The 22,792-nt window shown below is 37.8% G+C and overlaps 1 protein-coding gene across 10 annotated transcripts in view; it reads left to right on the top strand.

The window, feature by feature from the left end:
• FHIP1A (FHF complex subunit HOOK interacting protein 1A) overlaps window positions 1-22,792 on the top strand; it is a 96,125-nt gene that overhangs the window by 46,490 nt on the left and 26,843 nt on the right. For all 10 annotated transcript variants that reach the window (XM_040556652.1, XM_040556654.1, XM_040556661.1 and 7 more), the window contains 4 exons: window positions 2,931-3,162; window positions 4,549-5,175; window positions 9,915-10,073; window positions 12,186-12,272. In XM_040556652.1, the coding sequence (XP_040412586.1) occupies window positions 3,061-3,162; window positions 4,549-5,175; window positions 9,915-10,073; window positions 12,186-12,272 (975 nt within the window). In that variant the 5' untranslated portion in view covers window positions 2,931-3,060. The remainder of the gene's footprint in view (window positions 1-2,930; window positions 3,163-4,548; window positions 5,176-9,914; window positions 10,074-12,185; window positions 12,273-22,792) is intronic.

Raw genomic sequence — 22,792 nt, 5'->3', positions numbered from 1 at the left:
ATAAATTCTTACATAAATGTTAGTCATGAAGTAGGTCTTGTGTGGAAAGGGAATTTTCGATCTGGACACATGAATGTAAGTGGCTCTGTCGCTGGAGCTCTTGGTATGTTGCTGTGTTTTGAATGTGTGGTGAGAGATGTACCATGAAATAGCACCTCGCTGCTGGTGAGTGCTTGGATGTGTTTTTTTTCTGTACGTCTGTGCTGAGCCACTCCTGCACTTTAGGCCTTCTTATAGCTGCAGAGAAGTAGAGCAACATTGCAGGAGTCTGTAATGATCAAAGTACGAGTATGGCACCTCTGCCCTCCAAACCCATGTTTTGATAGCTACAAGATGGAAGTAGTAAAAATATCTTTCCCTCTTTTTTATAGGAGGGCCTGATGGGGAGGGAATGCATGCTGCTGGGAACTGGTGGAGTGGAGGTTGGGGCTGGTTAGGCATGATGTATGAGAAAGAAAAGCCGTAAAGGTTAGGGAGGACAGAGGATTAGAACAGGTTGGATGAGAAGAGAAGGTAACAGGTTTTAGATTGCCCATGTATATTACGTCCAGGAGCTTTGCATGTATCTCAAGTGTCTTACGTCACCAGCCTTTGATTTTTATTGGCAGTCTTGAAGAAAGCCATGATCTCCCTTATAGCTGTTTGCTAGATTAAATAGTGGAGGCTGACCTGAAGTTTCTGATTCTACTCTCGGTATCGTAACGACGGTCATCTGTCATGTGATATCGAGATGTGTAATAGCAGTTTCTTGTGTTTAAATTCTTCAACAAGTGCAAACTCTACAGAAACAACCTCCAAGTTGTAAAGTCAAACAACTCAAAACTAGTAAATTCCAGAAATGAACTTGCCTCTGCTTTGTTAATTAAGTTCTCTTGCTGTACCTTATGATACCATCTTTAATTACACAATCACATTAAGTTTTCCAAAGCTGCTTGCTTCATTTCATGCACAGGACAGATCTGCTTGAAGGGTGAATTGGGGTTGTGTGGTGAAGGGCACTTTTGCCCAGAGGAGTCTGCTCAGCTGCTACAGAAATGGGAAGGTTTTTGTTTGGAGGAGAGGGCTGGCGAAGGGGAAACGGGCATGAAGTGAACAGATGGTCCAAAGGAGGTCAAATAAATATTCCTTTGGATTGTTGGGTATGATATTAGGAAAGCTACTTGCAGCAGGCTTTTTGTAAGTGGTTTCTCAGCATGTTTTTGGTTTCTTCTGTAAATATGTTGAGCTGCAAGAAAAGGCCACTGGGTTTGTGTGCATTGAACATATAGTAGGTAACAGGGTGCCAGCGTTGTTTAGGAAGGAGTGTTACCCAAATGGATAAACTGTCCCAGGTTCATGCTGGCCTTTCCATGCAAGGAATGTTTTATCTGCAAAAGAGATAAATTAAATCATGTTCATTGTATTGCATGACAGTGTTTAGGAAATGCATAATATGTATTTTAAGTGGTATAGGAAGGAAGGGTTGGGGGTGGGAGGGAAGACCCTTTTATGCAATTGAATCTTGTTGAATCTCAAACAGAGAATATACATACATACGTGGGAACAAGGGGGTATTAAGACTGCATAATCAACTTCTGTTTGTTTTTTGTTTGTCTCAAAAAGCTTAGTGCTGTAGCCTGGACTTTTTTTGGACATTCTGAATGCAGCAAAAATTTGCTGTTACTTTTATGACAGCCAGTATGTTTTTTTCTGCTAACAATTTCAAGAATATAAGCATAGCATACCTGCAGGGAGCAGAGATGTCCACTGTAGAGAAAGATTTTTATCTTTTAAGATACATGCAGAGAAATACCTACTGCGGTAGCAAAGAATTGCTATATAGACTGTGGCAGAAAAATCTCCTAATGTATTTGACTAAGCCAAAGAATATCCAGGACTCTTGGGATCCTAATGAAGACTGGAGAAAGAGAGCATTTCAAAATGCATAAAAGTCTTCTATGTTGTACACGAGCTGTGGCAACCTGTAGTGCATTTGTTGTCTTCCTTAACTGTGTTTGTTGTTGTTGGTTTTGTTTTGCTATGGCCCAAAATTAATAGCAGAGTCTGTTTGCAAAAGAAGAATAAAAAATTGAAGTTGATGGAGGGACCAAAAAAAAAAAAGGGAACTGTGTAACTTAGATATTGGTGCTTGAGGGAATAATATGTTCTCTTAAGCCTCCCAAATATCTGTAAGATATCTGTCTTTGTTTCATTTTAACGTTTCCCTGCAGGTGTGCAACTACTTTAATACTCAGATATCTAGGATATTAAATAATGGATGAAAAGAAAGTGCCAATGTTTGGTCTTATAGTACTCTAATATGACATCTCAATTTACTTGACTTTGAATACATGAGGGTGGTTTGGTTTATATTTTTTTATGTCCTTTGGTTTTGGTTATTGTCCTTTGGTGTAGATACAAGTGCATCTTTCTGCCTGCGTATGGTATGCTACAGATATTTCCAATTGTTTCTGATATGTTTTCTGACAGAAAAAAATCGAAGTATTGACAATTTTATCTATTCACGGAAATACTGTTTTTAAAAATGTAGAAAGAACCTGTACTTTTTTACTAGTACAGTCTATGCAACAGTTATTAAGCTATCCTGAACAGAGACACGATCAGAAGGCAAAAACATAAAGAAAAAATAAAAATGTAATAAAGTATGCATACGATGTTTACTGCATGAGCTTGTTGTATTTGAGTAGCACCTTAATTCAATCACTGATCTCAAAAGACCTGTTTGAGGCTTAAAAACTCTTATCGTGGGAAGTTTAAGATGGTGGTCACATATAACATGCTTTAAAAAATTCTGTCCTCCAACTGAGTTAAAATAAATGCTTTAGTGATATCTTTAAGTATGTTCTCTGTGTGTGTGTCTGTGTGTGTATATATATATATGTATATAAATTGGTGTACAGATGTGTTTTGTGTTGTTTTTCCTTAAACAGAATTCTGTGGATACTGAAGCTCAAAACAGGGTATTGATCTCTTTGCGATGCTTGGACATCTTTTACTAAGTACAGGATTTTCAAAGGAAATCCAGCATGGCCTAGACGGTTGACCTTTGGAAAACTTATAATGTCCTCTGGAACCAGTATCAGAAAAAAACGGCAGGGTCTGAGCCTGCAAGGTGTTGACCCAGAAACATGCATGATAGTGTTTAGAACACACTGGGCACAGGTAATGCTATTGAGTGTTATTGATTTGAAGTATATTGCATTAACATGAATTTGCTTCAGTCTTGCTTTTTGGGGTAATCCTGAATTGCTGAGGAACAACTTAATCTACTACATTTAAACATTTTAAAACACAAAGGTAATTGATGTTATAAGGTATGGCTAGGCTTTACTAATCACGCTTCGAACACCAGACTTACATCTGAAAGGGAAGTAGTATGACATGGTAATATCTTATGGAAGGTCTATATCTTCTAACTGGCTTTCCTAGTGATTCACTGGGACTTGTACCCTGTTACAAACTTCTGTGCTTCCTTTCCTTGTCCTAGGTAAGATTTGCCTATCTTCTGTAAAGCATTAGATGTATGGGAGCCAAGCTGTATGCAGGGTTGTTTATTATGGACAGATAAAGATTATGCACTTATTCTAAAAATTGTTTGCTTGTTATCAGGATTTTTACTGTTTGTAGGCAAAGATGTTTTGCTCTGAACAGCATAATAGAAGATCTTATTTGCTACAGTAATATAAATAACAGTTCATGTAAAATTGATTTCTGTGATTCTGCTTTTGCTGCTTCTGCTGTCTTTAGAAGCAAGGCAGGAAAGGGCAGTGGTGTTTCTGAGATATTTCCAATGTTGGAAGAGCCATCTTTCAAGAGCCACCTTCTGTCATTGAACTGCGATGATGCTGTTGTGTTAGGGGAGGACCTGCTGTATTTTTGGTTTTGTGGCAGTTATCCTCCACAAAAGGACTAAATATGGTGGTTGTTTCACAGACAATGAGCTTCACTGACTGCATGCAGAACAGAATTTAATCCAGGGGGTTTAAGTACTGGGATGACAGTTACTACTCAATCCTAAATCTATGTTGAATGTTGCCAGGAGTAAATGGGCATAAGTGGCCATTTGGTTCTATACGATGTGGCATGGAGAGATCAAGTATGTGGGCTTCAGCCTCTCTTAAAACTGCAAGTCACCTCATGATACTGATGCTTCTGAGCACAGTTACTCTGTGTGAAGAGCCAGCCCTTTGATTACAGTCCTTTGTGACTAAGAAGCTCACTGAAAACGTCATTGAAACTCAGTTTCCGAAGGCTAAAGGAACCTAGTTTGGCTATACTTCAGAGAACCTTAAGTTTTCTGCAGTAAGACAAGTGGCAAATTTAGGTGCTTATAAAGGTGAACAAAAGAATTAACTTTTGCCTCGTGCATGCCAAATGTGAGAATTTTACATCTAGAAGATTCTTTACAGACAGATCTTAAAAGCATAAAAAGAGTTTGGGCTTCTTGTGTTACAATTTTTGATACATATATATATATTTTTCCTTATAGGTAAATGCATATTTTTAAACATACGCTGAAATGATTTACCTGTCGTTGTTTCTTTTTAGGTTCTAAAAATCTTAGAGAAGCATGATCCCTTGAAGAATACTCAGGCGAAGTATGGGGCAATTTCACCTGATGAAGCCAGCACTGTTCAGAATTATGTGGAACACATGCTTTTCTTACTAATTGAGGAGCAAGCAAAGGATGCCTCAATGGGGCCCATTCTAGAGTTTGTGGTCTCAGAAAACATAATGGAGAAGCTTTTTCTTTGGAGCCTACGGCGAGAGTTCACTGATGAGACAAAAATTGAACAACTCAAAATGTATGAAATGCTAGTAACCCAGTCTCATCAGCCTTTGCTACATCACAAGCCCATCTTGAAGCCTTTGATGATGTTGCTGAGCTCCTGCTCAGGAACAGCCACTCCAACAGTGGAAACAGAATTGGTTGTCCTCCTGAACCAGCTCTGCTCTATAATAGCCAAAGATCCTTCCATTCTAGAACTGTTTTTCCACACCAGCGAGGACCAAGGAGCTGCCAATTTCCTCATATTTTCCCTTCTGATTCCCTTCATCCATCGAGAAGGAACGGTAGGCCAACAGGCTCGTGATGCGCTGCTCTTCATAATGTCCCTGTCTGCAGAAAACAATGTTGTTGCAAACCACATAGCAGAGAACACCTATTTTTGCCCAGTAAGTTATTCCAGTTTTGCTTGGTCTTTAATGTTAAGCTAGGCATCTCTCTTGTATTCTGCTCGTCTTGTTCTGTCCTTTCTGGTAAAGATGTGTTTTAACATACTTTTTTATTTCTGCCAACAGCTGTTTTACAAATTGTAGTGCTGTTTAAGCTGGCCCTACTCCCAAATGCAGTCTTGCTGCTTGTTTCTCTACTAGTGCCCTTCCCCTCCTTTGGGCCAGCAAAAGTGTGGTGTTTTTTTTTTCCTGCAGTCACTCAGTGAGTTGAATTAGGAAACTGATGGAAGTTAAAGTGGGTGACTTGTTCCTTGTCAGAGATCTGTACATTTCGGTGGCCATCTCAACCATAATGCCATTGTGCTATGTTGCAGTCTGTTACAAAACTTGGTAGTAATGTTGCATTGTTAGATCTGACAAATCAGCTGTATTACATGAATGGAACATCTTTGCTATTAAACAAGTAAATAAGCTAATTTAACAAACAGCATTGCACTATTGCACTTGCTTCATGCCTTATCACAAAAATTTATTTGAGATCTGCAACAGATTTAAAACGAAGTATCACTGTGGAGAGAAGATGTTCTTCTGTGCCAGTTTTTGGCCCAAATCTTTTATCTTCTGTGTGGCTTGCATTTTTAGTTTAATAAATTCCATAAAAAATGAAATGGATGGGAACCTTACATAGCTACTAAAGCAGAGTGCTTTTCAGTGCTTTTACACTAACATGCCTTCAACCTAAACATTTGCACGTGACAGCTCTTCCAGCCGTAGGTGTCTATTTCCCCTCAGACTGCTGTATCCTTTGACAAGTATGGCAGAGCCAGGTTTGTAGTCTGGAGAAAGTCTACAAGTTCCAAAGCAGAACTTGTAAATGGTATGCTTTGTCAGTTGTAAATGTTGCATCAAATGTCTTGTGTTGAGAGACTCCAGTTGACCTTATTTAATAGATGCTGCTAAAAAATATGAACTTGGTTCTTAAATTGTCCCTGAGACAGATGCCATGGATCTATGCTATAACTTCCATAATTACATCTTCCAATTAATTAAAAAAAAAAATCCTTTTTACACTGAAGATAAAAGCCAGCTATATTAACCTTCGAACAGCAGGGAGCCATGATTGACAATCATTCTAATTAGGATGGCCTCTTGTCAAATGTGCTAAAATCAGACTTTTCTGAACAGTAATGAGACTGGCCTATGTTTATAATAAAATTTTAATGCAGTGCCATAGAATTAGCTCACCAGCATAAAGTCTTTTTTGAATTTGAGTGTGATGAGCTCAAGGACCGGGTTTTGTTCTGGTGAAAGAAGATGCTCTGTAGGCATCAGCGGCATTGCCGTATATCACTAAAATCAGGGTTGCTGAGGCTACATCTGCACTGCAAAACAGGTGGCACAGTCCTTTGCTGATATGAGTTGCGTTTGAGTGGCACTGTGATGATGCTGCCTCTGGTTACTTGGCTGAATTTGTTGATAGCACGCAGGATTTTCTGTACCATGCCTCACTGCATAGCATAGACATGCCCTGGGCCGAGGCCTGACCATAAATCTCTTCTGCTTCATATGTGCAAATTTGTGCCAAAGTGTACCTGAAGGTTTTCTTCATATTATTTTTTGAGCTCACTTTCTTTAGCAGCTTTTTAAAACTAAACTGTCCATAGTATTCAAAGCTGTGGATGAGTAACCTATAAAGAAGGAAGGGGACAGGCTGCAGTGAGAACACCTCACTAACAAATGTTTTTGTCGTAGAATGTGCAGACAAGCTATTTAGGCAAGGCTTTCTGATTTTTACAGAGGTTTTTCTGTATCTTTGGTCAAGTAATTTTTATGATGTTTTAACCTGCAGCTTCTGTAACTTTGTGATTTAAGGTATTGTCTGTTCACCACATAACAGGAAAACAACATTTCTATGGAATTTTGAGCAGGATAGCATCTCAAAACTTCTCCATGAAACATTGTATTTGTAAATACCCCACAACTCAGGCAAGTAGGTATAAAAGCAGAAGGTATTATGACTTCAATGCCCTTGAAAAGTTGAGACTGCACAGAGATAGGACTATGGATGTGGGAGGAATGAGAATTATTAAAGGGAAAGAACTTAAATGTGAAAATAAGATGGCCAGATAGCAATTGATTATATATTGACAACACATCATTTAACCAAATATGAGATTTACAAATTTCATAGACAGTGCCTTCTCTGAGTCAAGACAAAGCATATCAGTCAAGGACATTGGTTTGCAGAGAGCCTCGTGACTCAGTGGTGAAAAAGAAAACTTTGGAGAAGTTTCTAAGAGTAGATGAGCACGTAGGGCTGCCGTAACAATTGTTAGAAGAAATCTAAAAGGACACTGTTAAAGGTAAAACAACAAAAAAGTGAAACCAGTCTTTCTCTCCCAGGATGTGAACTCATTCATTTCCTTCCTTCTAGGATATTTTTTTAATTGATGACTGTCATCTTGCTGATTAAAACTCTGTAATGTGGACTGTATGTGTGCATTATTTAATACGCCTGCTTATAGCATGTGGAGAGTTCTGTTAGTAATTTCAAACGGTAGTCCTATTTTTACCACATACTTCTATGAAAAAAATTAAATATTTTTTATTTAAAACAGAGTAAATTTGCTTCTAATGGCTACTCTGTTTCTCAGTGCTTTAAAAACATGATTTCACATAGAGCTATTTGTGTTGTACTTCATAGAAAAAAATAAGAGCTTTCTAAACATTTCACATTTTAACAGCTACATCTGTCACTTGTTAGTCCAGTAAGTTGGACAAGCTAAAGAATTCCCCATTTTGAGACATTGAATGATTGGGAGTTCTGTGCTCCTTGTAGTGGTGAATAGTGTGTTTTGCTCAAGGTCGTTTTCATGCGCTTCAGAACTAAACTTCCATATCAAGGAGAAATGTGGATAGTGCTCAGTTCTGAAAATCAAATTACTTTGCTTACTGAGAGGGTGTGTGCTTATAAATAGCAATTAAATTTTAAGCAGACAATGGAAAATCAAGCATGCATTAATTAGGAGATTGCCACACAAAAGAAACTTAAATTCTCTCTTCAGATTTTTTTTTCCTTTCTACAATTGTCTGAAGCCTGGGTTTGTGAATATAAGTGTGGAGGAGATTACTGTAAATATTTTTAATAGGTCTAGTGAAATATTTTTAATGGGTCTAGTGAAAACTTCTTACTTTGAGCTCTTCTACCAAGAGAAAGGAAAAAAGCTCCTTGTTTTAAAAGAATATGATTGTACAAATAAAGCTTTGCTCAATGGTTTAGCTTCTTGGATTTGTAGTATTTCCTGCAACTTTTTATTGTTGGTTTTATGTATGTGTGTTTGTGTGTCTGTATATATGTGTATATATATGTGTGTGTGTATATATATATATGTATATTTATGTGTGAAAAAGTAGCTTAGCATGCCAAAGCAGAGTTTCCCACAGTGTTATCTTTTTCATGATATTTGGCTTAATTATATATACACCAGAATAAGCCCATCTTCAAAGTTCTCTGATTTTTTAGAAATGGAAAGCATTCAGAAAGACAGCCTTTGCCCAGCTGGATAGGGTAACAATTGTAATTGGTTACACTTGCATGTCATCAACACCTCAATCCCCTTCAATGAACCCTTGGGTCGTTGACCTGCGCATTGTCAAGTGTTTGTTTTCTAATGGATAAAACAGTTGTGTTTCACCTGGGCTTTGACTGTCTAGCCCTGTAGATGCCAAATAGCCATTTCTGGACAGACGAATTCCTGTAAGAGTTCACTGAATGAAACCTAAAAAGGTTTCCATCAGGCTGAGTCTTAATGATCCCATTAAAATGAACATCATCTTAAAAAGTGCCCTGAAGTTGTAGAAAATCATGTCAGAAGGATGAGAATTGTAAAATAAAAAATTTCCAGCTTCAAATAATGTTAATAATTAAAAGTTTGGTCCTGAACTCCCAATGCTCTTGATATATTCAGTAACACTTAAAAAGTTTTTTTTTTGGAAATATGCTTTTAAAATTGTAACTAAAATTACATTTTTGCGCTTCTGTGATAATATTCTACATAGATCACCTGTAAGCCTTAATAGCGCTGGAAACAATGTCTGTACAGTAAGTTATTTCCCTTGCCTTCCGTTCCCTTTTCCAAGTAAATAAGAAGGAACAAAGAGAAATTATTAACAGTTAAAAATTTCTTTTTGTGACTTGGATTCAACTGAATACCAATGTCTATGAGTAGAAGTCAACACATATCTGTGGCCAGAGTGAGACTGAACTTCATTTTTGTTGATGGGGACACTTCCCCCTCCGTTTCTAGTTTTTTCTATTTCCTGGTGAAATAATTTTATATAGGCATATGTAAGTAGTAACATTCAAACCATCTGCAAGTGACAGGCTATGGAGATATGATAATGATGGCTGCTTCTGGAGGATAGATGAAGGAAAGTGTAAAATAATTTTACAAGCATTTGAAAAAATATAAATTCTGATAAAGAATACAAGACAATCTGCTTTTTCACATCACTTTCTCATAAGTACCAGTTCTTGGAAGAAGATTAATATGTAGAAGGCTCTTGAAAATACTCATGTTTTTCTGCCACAGAACTCTTTCAAAGGAAACTGAAGTAATCATAACAGTCTCTTGAGTTACTAAAACTAGCAAGAGAAATGATTTGTTGTGCGGCAATGCCGTTCAAGCAGATGAACATTTAGAAACTTAACTTATTTCTCTTCTGTTTTTGAAATACAGGTGCTGGCAACAGGACTAAGTGGCCTCTATTCATCTTTGCCTACAAAGTTGGAAGAAAAAGGGGAAGAGTGGCACTGTCTACTGAAAGATGACTGGCTGTTGTCACCAGCCCTTGTGCAATTCATGAATTCTCTTGAATTTTGCAATGCTGTGATACAGGTAATGGAGCAGAGTTGTCCTGTTCTCTTGAAGCAATGGTTTTATATACCCTGCAAAAGTTTTTGAATGATGGAGTTTAGTTTCCCTTATTGATGGCATGGACTTGTACGTTACGCTAAATAAGTTGCTTATAAAGTGAAGGCTTTGCGCTGATTGTCCCAGTTGTAAGGATGAATTAATATGTTTTTGTTTTTCAAATGACAAATGTTTCTAATAAATTCAGTATAATTGTGTTGCTTCTTGATATTTCATCACAAAATTGGGAGTATTTTCTTTATTTAAAAAAAAAGTTTATTGCATTTTAATACTACTGTTAATATTAAAAGAAAATTGAATGCCTTTACGTGGGGGGGGGTAGTATTTATGTATTTGTGTTAAAAAACATTCTGTCTTTGTCTAAGCTCTTATAACAGTGTACACAAGAAAATCGTCTGTTTAGTCTGTTTTGCCTTTCAGTGACCACTGCACTTAAATTATTAATTTTAGATTGGCCTGTTTAGAGTACATACTCCGTTCCTAATAATTGTTTCTTGATTTTTTTTTTTCTGGCTTTGATCCAGAAAAATCCATTTTGTATTGTTTTTTAAGGACAGAGGACCCTATAGAGCGCTTGCCCAATATTTTATTAGCATAGGATATAAATTCTACACGGGCTGTAGGTATGTGTTACTTGAAGAAATGCACTGAATAGGATTGAAAATAACATTTACTGTTAAATAAAAAATAAGTTGTAGTGAGATGCATGCAAAATACAGTAAAACAACTGATTGACTATTAAAGCATTTAACAGGTGAGAATAACAGTAGCTGTCATTCTTTAAATGCAGTATAAAAGATTTATTAACATGTGTCCAAGTGGTGTTTTTATGCAGGATATCTGTAGGAGGTAATATTTAATACCTTTTTTAGAGTCCATGCAAAAGTTACCGCAGACGAATTAAAGAAGAATATATAATTTTAAAACTGCTTTTCAAATAAACTGAAAATGATTAAAGATCTTAAGTTGACATGCACAAAAGAGCAGTTTCTGAGTGCTGCCTGATTGTGTCTTTATAGTCTATCTTCAGCAATGCGCAGAAGAAAAGTCAGTTACTGCAGCAATTTTTGCTTAATGCATGGAATGGTTTTTGTGCTGTGGCTTGTTCTGTGCTGACTGAAAAACTTTGGCCAGAGATTAATAAGGGACAGTGTAGCCAAGACTTCTTGCCATTTACTACTTTTTCCCTGGATCACAGCATGAAGAAGGGTAACCATTTTTCTTCCCCTTTTCAAAGTGAGGGTTATAAATTATAGGAATTCTGGGAAGAATTGCAAGTAGGATAATGTATTTGTGGCTGCATGTAGGCTGTGACATTCAAGTTTAAATACAAACTTCAAACAGAATATATTAACCTGGAGTGCTTCAGAAGGGATTTTTTTTTTGCTCTTACTAAATTTCTTTTAAATGCATTAATTGATAATATGCTTCATTTTGTGGAAAATAGTGAATGCATCATTATAAAAGTGGATTTTTAGCTTCCAATAGCAGTTCAATTTTTTTAAAGCTAATAACCTATTGAATAAAGTATGTTGTTTTTTCTTTTCTTTTTTCTGTTTTTTTTTTCTTCCCCAGTGGTTGGAGGAAGAGCATGTGAACTGAATGTTCTTACTCCATAGCCTAGCGAACGCTTTGGTTTACCTAGTCTTAAAACACAGGAAAACAGTTGTTCTGCTTTTTCTTGTTGTAAGAGGACAATTTAATGATGGCAAGTCCACCTTCAAGTGACCCTGAGAAGGTTGCAGGAGCTAAATTTAGAATCTCAAGTCTTCCTTGATGTATGGGCATGCACGCTTTGCTGTCCATCCATTTGTCTTTGTCAACACACGGGGAGATTGAAAAGCCCTGTTCTCCCACTGTTGGCAGGCTTACTGTATTTAAACACAGTTTGTGTTTGAGGAACACACAATCTTTAAGAACCCATATCACAGAAAATGCTAGTGAGAAGGACAAATTAACATGGCTTTTTAAATGTGAAATTATTTTGGTAGTGGGCAGTAGTAGTATCTTCCTTGTCTTGTTTGAAATCTCACTGGAACTGTTCTGTCTGTCTTTCCTCACCTCCCTTCCCCTTAGGTCGCACATCCTTTGATACGTAACCAGCTTGTGAATTACATTTACAATGGATTTTTGGTGCCAGTAATGGCTCCTGCGCTCCATAAGGTCAGTGGTGAATGCAAGGGTGGCTTGAATGAGGCAAAGACATTGTGGATGATCTCTGTGTGAAGATACTATTGAACATAGTTAACAGTAGTGAGTCCTAGGCTGACTTCCCACCTTTTCCTTCCATAATTCCTATTTACTCTATGCAGATTGTTAAGTAAGATGGGGATATTTATGAAAATATTTAAAATTTTGAAGTGAAATGGAGAATCAAAAAATTTTTGTTGCACTAGGCTGACATACCATCAAAAAGCAGTGACCATTTAGACAGCATTTCATCATGACAGACGTTTCCATGAGGATTTTTTTCCAAATGAATATTTTTCCAAAAGGAAAATGCCCAAATTCCAAATGTCGAAAAGGAAAATGTTTTGTCAATAAATATTCCCCCAACTTCAGCTAAGTAGGTAGTGTTTCCTTATCACAGTTGGTAGAATTATTTTCATAAAGTGGAGAAGAAATGCAATTTTATGTCAGTTTTCGAGTGTGCTAGGGTGCAATTTATATTACTTCAAAGAAAAAAAAATCTTTGAGTTTTAGTGATTATCCTTTGCAAAATGTTTCACTGATGTTGGTGAATTACTGATTTTCATATTTTTTTATTTTTGTTGGACTGCAGGAAACTACGTGTCCTGCAGAATATGTCAATTAACAGTCTTTTTCCTAAAAAAGAACATCTTGTGTGAGGAGAAAAAGCAGGAATTGATGAGAATAAAAAATAAGATTTTTTTGGATATCTACCAAAAATTGCCAGGAGAGGACTAATAAATAACTTTCTCAAGTTCTACTAATTTTTACTAAGCCTGCCAAGCAGAAAGCTGTGCACCTGTTCCATTTCTGAGAGGCCAGTGAAACATCATATCCTACTTCCTACTGTAGGACTTGTCTTGGCAGTACACACAATTCCTTGTGGTAAGCAGTCACTTACCGATAAAGTAATAAGTGGTGTAGAATCTTCAACAATTCAGCAGAACACAAACATTTGAGAATTTGGCAGGGGCTGAAATAAAATTTGGCTGTGATCTGGATTAAGTTTGTAATCTGTCATTCAGATAGTTCACCCCCTTACCTGACAGGTTTTTTTTTTTCCATTTTATAGAAATTTCTTGACTTAATCCAGTACAAACACTGGGAAGTACAATCAAAAGTGAAACGGGAGCTAGCTTTAGGTCAACGTTACAGATAACAAGTGAGATGTCAGAAGGTATCCATGGGATTGTAGTTTTAGTAGGTACTGTTTTTAATCTCTGAAGTGCTTAAGACAAATTTTAGGGTTCTTGAATACTACCATACAGCTGAATGCTATTTTTATTGGTCAATATAACTCCGAACCTCTATTGGCTTGGTTATTTCCTTATAGATGTTATTTAAATCCTTTAAAGCATGCTGTTCTGATTAGCTTCTTCATGTGATAGAAATTGTATTGAACCGCATTTATATATTCTGAAATTGGGTGAAATCATACTTGTCTTGAAAATGGAGGTGTTGGCTGCTAACATACGTGAGCTTCGAGCCCAGGTCTTTCCTGAGCCCTTACATTCTGTTGCACCTTTTTTCTTCCATTAATAAACCTTTCCTTGATTAGCGTTAAGTTTGACTTCTCATTAAAAAATAAATATTTTATATATTTAAACCCCAAACACACTTAACGGAGAAGATGTATTGCACCATCTAGTGGATTTGACACAAGGCTCTCACATACATGAGACCAAAATCTCTAGCGAAAGGAAATAAATAGAGGTACCTTTGACCTCTTCAGTCTTTGTGTTGTGCCACATTAATTTAATGGAAAATAAATATTTTACATCTTTGCTTTTGGGACAGATGCCTCTGGGCTAAGACAGATAATTATGCTGTATCAGCTCTTTCATACGCTACAGTGATTTCTAGCAGTCATTCCAAAAGTTCATGCTGTATTGAGGAATAAACAAGTATCATCCATTTGGGAACTTCAGTGTTGTAATGGAACTTTTGGTTTTCTCTCCTTAATAACACAAAGCTGAAAACGAAAAGGGCCAAAATGAGAGAAAGGCCAGAGGCATCATGGTGGTTTTAAAACAGAAGTACTTGCATTACTTTCGTTAAATAATACTACATGCATCTTGATTTTTTTTTATCCAGTTGTTTATCGGTTTGGGTTGCTTGGATTAATTTTGACATGAATATAGGAGCATGGTATAAAAACCTGATTTGGAGGACAGGTCTGGGGAAGGTTAAAGAGGGGTTAGGAAGAGATGCTAATTATTAGAATCATAGAATATCCCGAGTTGGAAGGGACCCATAAGGATCATCAAGTCCAACTCCTGGCACCGCACAGGTCTGCCCAAAAGTTTAGACCATGTGACTAAGTGCACAGTCCAATCTCTTCTTTAATTCAGACAGGCTTGGTGCAGTGACTGCTTCACTGGGGAGCCTGTTCCAGTGTGCAACCACCCTTTCGGTGAAGAACCTCTTCCTGATGTCCAGCCTAAACTTCTCCTGCCTCAGCTTCACACCGTTCCCGTGGGTCTTGTCACTGGTGATAACGGAGAATAGGTCACCTGCCGCTCCACTTCCTCTCGCGAGGAAGTTGTAGACAGCGATGAGGTCCCCCCTCAGCCTCCTCTTCTCCAGGCTGAACAGGCCCAGTGACCTCAGCCGCTCCTCATGTGTCTTCCCCTCTAGGCCCTTCACCATCTTCGTTGCCCTCCTCTGAACACTGTCGCCCTCCTCTGGACATTAATTAGTGTCTATTAGTGCATGTTCTATTAGTTATGCACTATTCTATTAGTTCTGCGCCTTAGTCTATGCACTATTAGTACATGTTCTGTAAATCCCTGTTCATGGAAATCTTATTAGTAGAATTTAATTGCTATGGAACAGCTGCTTCTGATGCCTGTTGATGACAGACATGGAAGGAAGCGAGTCCAGACCTTGTATGGCATGCAAGCCCTGACATCCCACATCTAGTCTGGTACCCATGGTTCTAGCTTAATGCAGAATTCAGAAGAGAGAGGAGCTTTTGGCTCTGTTGGCATACTACTTCAGATCTGTTCTCTATGTATTCTGCTCCAATTTTCCCTCAAGAAGTAGATGTTTTGAGTTCAAAATTGCTTTGCAGAGAGACACAGACGTGAATTTTTTGTTTTGAAAAGACAGCTCCAGTCGAGAATGCAGACATCTAGGAAAGAAATCTTCAATCTTCTGTGTTCTCATTGTGATAGAATTTGATTTCTGTGTAAAACAACAACAGCCACATCAACAAATCACATTAATATGACTTCCTGTCTGATCACCAAATCTAATTTAGATTATTCAAGTATATAAAATAAAATAAGCCAAACAACCCTACAAGCAATATTCAATAAATTGTGTAGCTAATAACCTTATTATCTTTTAATCCCTCATGGAGCAACAGCAACATTAGTTTGCTTTATCAACTGAGGTATTTTGATATGAACAAAATGTCTAGTATGAGGAGGGTTGCTCGCTTTTGGATTGAAGCTGAGCCTTGATCATGCTGGCCAGTCTCTCCTTCTCCTGTTTCTGTCCAGAACTGCAACATAGCTGAGGCTGGCAGGCAGCTGTGGATGTCATCCTGCCTAACTCTCTCACACAAGCAGGATCAGCTAGAGCAAGTTGTTAGAAAAATGTGCTAGTTGTTTCTTTGCCCTTTTTTTTTTTTTTTTCCTGACGTCAGTTTAGAATTTCCTGGATTTCATTTATTGCCCCATTGCTTCTTATTCTTTCACCAGGCACCATTGAGAAGAGTTCTGTTATCTTCGCTCCTTCCCAGCCGGTATTCACACACATTAATAAGATCCTGCTGAGCCTCCTGTTCTTCAGACTGAGTAGTCCCAGCTCTCTCTGCCTCTCCTCATACATCAGATGCTCTCACAGCATCATCATCTTTGTGGTCCTTTGCTGAACATGCTCCAGCATGTCCGTGCACCTCTTGTCCTGTGTGGCCCAGCACATCTTAGCAGTGCTGAGTAAAGGGGAAGGATGCCCCCCACCAACCTGCTGTAAATGCAGCCCAGAGTTCATCTTTGCTGCAAAAATGCACGGCTTGCACATGGCCAATTTTTGTCCCCAAGGACCTGTATGTCAAGGTCCCTCTGAATGGCAGCACAGCCATCTAGTCTGTCAACTGCACTTCCCAGTTTTTAATGTCTACAAACTTGCATGAGGGTACACTTCATCTCATCATCTAGGTCATTAATGATGATATTAAACTGCCCTGGCCTCAATGTAGCCCCCTCCTCACCAGCATTCAGCTGTACTTTGCATTGCTGATCACAGTCTTTTGAGCCCAGCAGTTCTACTGGTTTACAATCCACCTCACTTCATCATTTTGTCTGTGAGGATGTTGTGCAAAAGGCAGTGTCAAAAGCTGTGCAAGCGACAGTGTCAAAAACTGTGCAAGATAGACATAACTGCTCTGCATTTATCTGTTGAGCCAGTCATCTTGTAGAAGGCATGATTTCCCCTTCATAAATCCGAACTGCTCCTAATCACCTTCTTGTCCTTAATGTGTTTGGAAATGGCCTTCTCTTTTCCCTGCTTAAAACAGTGGACAATTAAACAAGATACTTGGTGAAAGTATCACAGCTTTTCGGAATTTCAGTACGTGGCTCAAGGCTTTGAGATGTGTATATGCGTGATCTTGAACTGTCTGTAATGTTCATGGAATTATGTAGTAATGCCTTTTTAAAATTTTTGCAGGCTGTCCCCCATACATACATACTATGTACACGATTCACCGTGTGAATGAAACAGTACAAGAGTGTTGAGGATAGCAATGCATTGCTATGAATAAGTTGGAATGGGGAGACCAACGTACTTTGCTTGGTGTGATTTGATGGTTTTATTCAGCTCAGGGAGCTGATATGTAGCTGAAAAAAGAATCAGCTAGTTCAGGTTTTTTCCAGTTAAGGAAGTTTCAAATTTTATTGTGCAGGCTAGCTGGCTTGAAATAACCTGTCTTTCACTGTGAACTCTCTGAAGGTTATTTAGGGAGCAGATTAACTGTGATGTGCTTAAAAAAACAAACATTGTCTAAGTTTATGACTCCCTAACTTTGTTTCTCAAAGATAAGTGTCCTAATTATAGCATGTTCTTGCAGCCTAATTTATACCTGGTCTGTACTTGTCTGTTGTCGCTTTGCGTGGGTTATCCCACCTACCCACGTAATGAGGAATTGACAAATATGTTCATATCCCAGAAGCTGAACATTGCCAAGTGGGTAGAGAGAGCTCAGATTTGTATCGTGTAGCTGGGGATATGCATTACCTGGCTGATGTGAATAGCCGTATCTTGTCCTTTGGTTGGTTTTTATTGTACTACTTACAAGAGTTACCTGCCTCGCTTCTGACATCTGAGTTTCTAGAGAAATGGAAACACATGATTCAGTGCCGTTCAGTGGGATTTGTCTGAGCATTTGTTATGCAAGGTCACGAATTCCTTATTTCTGTACAGATTTAGTTAAAACCAGAAAGAATAAAATATCTTCTCCATAAAGATAGAGAGACAAAGGAGAGGTTAGCTTGATAGTTTTCATTTTGTAGTAACAGCCCACGATTTTTGCCCAAACCATCGTTCGTTTTTTCTGGTGTAAATGTCTGGGATTTAAGACAAGTAAGACTATCTGACAAAATCTGCTCATAATTTAAGACTGGCACTTTTTGACAGCGTGCCAGTTACAACTTGAAATTATGCAAATCTTTATGTTCCTCCCTAGCTTTTGGTACTTAGGAAAAAAATACTTGCAAGAAGGTGTACTTCTGCTCTGGAAGGGAGCCATGACATTACGTTTCTGTGATTTATCTCAGTGGCTATTTTTCACTTTATTTTCAAAGCTAACTGTTTGGAGCTCTGTCAAAAAATGTAAGGTATTCAGGGGCCAAATTTTACAGTGGTCAAAGTAATCAAATCAGGCTAATTTCGTCATCAGTTAAAGTCTAGTTGAAGTCCCACAGTGAATCAGAGTAATGGCACTGAAGTTGAAGATGTCTTACTGGTTGTGACGGGGGCCCTGTTGTCTTGTTTTAGTTTTTATGTGTTTGGTATTAGAAAGTGCTTATTTGCCTTATTCTTTTAGATACTTGTTGTGCCATTGTAGAAAGCTGATCAGTGTAATCCTTTTTGTGAGATCTTTAATAGGTATAGATTTTTGCCATCAAATCCATGTGCTAAATAACAAGGAGTCACACTGTGACCGTATATGCAATATTACGTTACCTTTGATGCAAATAAGATTGTTTATATACACCTCTTTTCTTGGAAGCTCATATGATTTACTTTGGCATTCAGAGCACATGGGTTTTGAAGATAGCTATCCTGATCATTTTGAATGTTTATGTAATTTGTGTAATTTCAATTTATTGAAGATAGTGCTAAAAATTTGTCAAATTATATGATTAAAGCTAATTTTTCATTTCTTAGTATTTACTGCTACACTATATGCATTTAATTGCTATGATGTTATTTCTCTACTTGGAAAGCTAGTTTTAAGCTGAATAAAGGAAAATTGTACCAGCTTTTTAGTGAAAAACGTTGCTGTTGGCCAAGCAAACAGAACAGGTTTCTGGGAGCACTGGCACGGTTCTGTCGATTAAGCTCTGTCAAGTGGACCTCAGTTACATTGCTCACTAACCCATCTAAATGAAAACCTCTAAAGTGGTATGCTACTGTGATAATTCAATAATACTTGCTCGATGATTACACTGCTCAGCTAGGGGGAAATGACCTGTAAATTATACTGTACTGATTGGAAGTAGCATCTTTATAAATATCCTAAAAGAACCATCAGTTTCCAGTTAGAAATAATCCCATCTCTTACCTTACTGAGAAGTGTTTGGACAGTTGCTGTAAAAAGGTGTAAATACAGTCTTACTGGAAAACTTTGAATAGTCTTATGCTTTGGAGAAGCCCATCAGTAGCTACAAAACTTAATTTTACCGGCTACAAAGTGGACATATGTTAAAGGTGCCATTCACTTTTTACGTCAGGCAATTGACTGGAACTTTAACGAGGTACAAACTGAACCTGTTTATTAACTTAAGCAGAAGGAAGTTGAAGCAGTTCTTGTTTTCTGGTTCCTCCCTAAGTGCAAACTTTCTCTGTCACTGATCCCGCTTGTTCAGATGGGAAACTGATTGATTGAGGATAAAGCTTGCCTTTATTTCCTAGGTAGTTTTATCCTGAATCAATTCCCTGAGCCAATTCACTGTGCAATGAAGTGAAGCGTGAACACTTCTGCCAGTATAAGCAGGGGGCAAGAAGTTGAAAATGAATAGAAAGGAGAAGAGGGTGGGAATGGTTGAATTTTATTTTTTACTTTTTAATCAGGGAGGAGGATTTATTCAGGTTTAAACTGCTCATGGATCTAGAAGGTAAGTTCTAACGAGGACATTCATGGTCTCTTCATAGGCAGTGTGAAATCCTTGTAGGAAGGAGAGGAGGAATCATGAAAGCCGTACTCTTGTAAGAAGGCACAAAGCTGTAAATTAGAAAGTATATTGTGCAGATCCCAAGGGAGAATAGCCAGTAAAAAAGAATCAGTGCAATTGGTCTAACACAGTCAATGTAATATATTAAACTGAACTCGCAATGACAGTAATTTCTGGCTCTCTGCTATTACTTGGCACAGTGACTTGTAAAAGCTGGATCTCTTTACGGTGTTCTGCCTCACCATCTAATCAGTCATCAGAAGAGGCAAGAAAAGATTTACTAAAAATTATTACATAATAAGAGAAGGGTATTAAAATGCTAAAAGTAGCTTTCTGTTTTCAATAATCTCTGATCAAATATCTATCTGGCTATGAAGGCTCTCAGGTAGTCCCTCTTGTAAAAGTATCTGTAATCTTCAAAAATATCTGTAACAACTGGGTGTTGTAAGGAAAAACCTGTGGATGAGGCTTCCAAATGGCATCTTTTAGATACATACTTTGTGTGTGTATTTTTCAAAATTCCAATAACTTTTCTTCATTACAACTATGGATAATGGAAATAAAAATGGCAGAATCCTTGTCTGAGTAATGTAATGGATACAGATTTTTCTCATTTTTCATTTTTCAATCTTACAATTTTATCTCAAGAGCAGAGATATCCCCAGTCTTTACCATTCCCGAGCAATTTTAGTAGAAAGGATCTAATGCAAAGTATGCTGCTGGTAGGTTTTCATTTTTTGCTATTGTAGCAGTGATGGATTTTAATACTGCTGAAATATCTTTATCAAAAATATACCTCTGAATTTTCTTACTTAGCAAAGGACTTCTAGAAAACTACCATGTCTTGATTCATCTCCCTTTATTATGGTATTTTTCTTGATCCTTGAATTATCAGAGGTGAGGAATATTCAGATTAAATGTCACACTCGTGGATATGTGAAAGTTTTGGCTTGTTTCTTATCATCCTTTCAAAGATGTTCACATAAATTCACTTTGAGGGCTATCTAGGACAAATTATACTGAAATCAATGTTTACAGTGAAATACAGTTTTTTGTAAGCTGCCTCAGGTTTTGATTGTAGTGGACGTTCTTGATGTGTGTAGTAATGTTTTGTTCTCCGGGAACGTTTGTTCTTTTGTTGTTTACCTAAGTACTGACTTGGATTTATTTATTTTTTTTAGAAAGGTTTTGCCTACTTTACCCAAATCTGTCTCACAGGACATTAGTTTCAGGACAAACAACATCAGGTAGTCTGAATGAAGCTTAATATCGTGGTTTGGGTATCTTAGAAAACAGAGATCTTCAATAATAACTGCACAAATTGAACCAGCCTTTCTTTCAACACTGAATGTGTTATGTACAATGTGGAACAGTTTTACTGAGTTAAAAGGGCCTTTGCCAAGGCTGATTTTTGCCTAGTGTGACTGGTTTCTCCAAAGTCCTTCCTTAGTTAATTGCAAAAGAAAGTGAGTTCTCTAGAGGCTCGTTCAGGGCAGGTTAATGTATCCCAGTGAGTAAAAGGAAATTAGCCTTGAGGAGCTAAAATTAGCCTTTTTGAATACTGCTCTTGGTGTCTCAAATCTTCAGAAATTATGCTTACTGTCAGGAAGAGTAAAAACAAGAAGCACACGCAGAATGCAAGATGGGAAAAATATGATATGACTGTAAAAACACACATCTGCCTGCCAGCTTAATTGATCCTAAGCTGTATACATGGCTTTTGTTTCAAATGCCAAAGAGCAATATATTTTGAGTTGCTATTGTAAGGAAGCAGAAGGGCCATCTCTGTGCTGGTTTTATGGACAAGTTGCACACAAAGGTATGCTGAGAGAAATCCCAGAACATAGTAGCAGTAATGTCACTTATGTACCCTTAGCTTGCCTGCCTTGAGCGTTTTATGGTGAGTTGCAAAATAGACCCTAGCCTCATTTATTGCAGAAGCTTGAAGGAGTGTTGTGATGAAGGTGGTGCATTTTCACTGGAGAATGCAAAAAGATTCCTATGAATCCATTTTAAACCTTTACAAAGCGTAGTCTCCTTCCCTCTTTCGCAGAAAATGGCTAAGCAGATTCAACAACATCCTTCCTAAGAAGAATTAAGAATTAAACATGATGTGGCACACTGCACGAAAAACCTCAATTCAAACAATAGAGGTTTAACGAAGTTATAAGTAACTCTTCTGTGACCTATTTGGGCTGCTTTAAGTGCTATTTGGTGCTTGTAGCTCTGTTTAGTCGTGTCAGTGAGGTGTTGGCTACAGTAAAGAGGATTTCTTTTTTGTTTAGTCCCCAAGCTGCAAGGAACGCTGAACATGCTCTCAGAATTGAACATTTCTTTCCTAAAGTAGTCTCTCGCTGGCCTTCTTCTGCCCTTTGTTTCATTCATGATGCGCACTCTGAAAAGCGGATGGCTTTCTCTTGCTGATACAAATGTAGCACGAGCTGCCCAAAGAGCATTGATTTCAGAAAAAGGTCACTGCCCTTGTGAATCTGCAGCCTTTCCTGGCTTTCATTTACCGTTTCAGTATTTTATATATCTACATAGGCCCATTCCTCTGCTGTCAGCGAACATCTGTGAAACCCGCAGGCCAAGTGCGTGCTTCATTTTCCTCATAAAGGATGAAGGAGGAGTGACAGAGACATAACAATATATTACTTCTGTCTGGCCTTTTCTTGGCAGAGGTTTTAAACTCTTTGATGAACTGTATGCTATCATTATGATGTCACATGATGGATTTCTTGGGGTTTGCTTTTTACTGTTTGCTGCTGTAAAACACAAAACAGAAAATGCCAGTTCTCAGGGCAACAGTCAACGGCTGTAATCAGAAAGCCTTTATTTATTTAGTTATTTTACCCCATGAGTTCCCACACCTTTTGGCTGTTGCAAAAAAATGAATCTCAGCTCCAACCAGAAACAATTTCCTTTGTTGCACAGCCCCTTGCTCATTTCCCGAGCAAGTTTTATGGTGGTTGGGATGCGGCGGTATTGCTGTGGAAATGTGTGCCTACGTGCATATGCACATAAAAAGGCATTTTATCATAATATTTACAGTAATGCAGAATTTGAACCAGAGCTGTAGCCACAGTGTTA

This window comes from Cygnus olor, chromosome 4, assembly GCF_009769625.2.
Source record: "Cygnus olor isolate bCygOlo1 chromosome 4, bCygOlo1.pri.v2, whole genome shotgun sequence".
Taxonomy (NCBI): domain Eukaryota; kingdom Metazoa; phylum Chordata; class Aves; order Anseriformes; family Anatidae; genus Cygnus; species Cygnus olor.
Note: the sequence above shows the minus strand (reverse complement) of the source record. Positions and strands in the feature narration are given on the sequence as shown.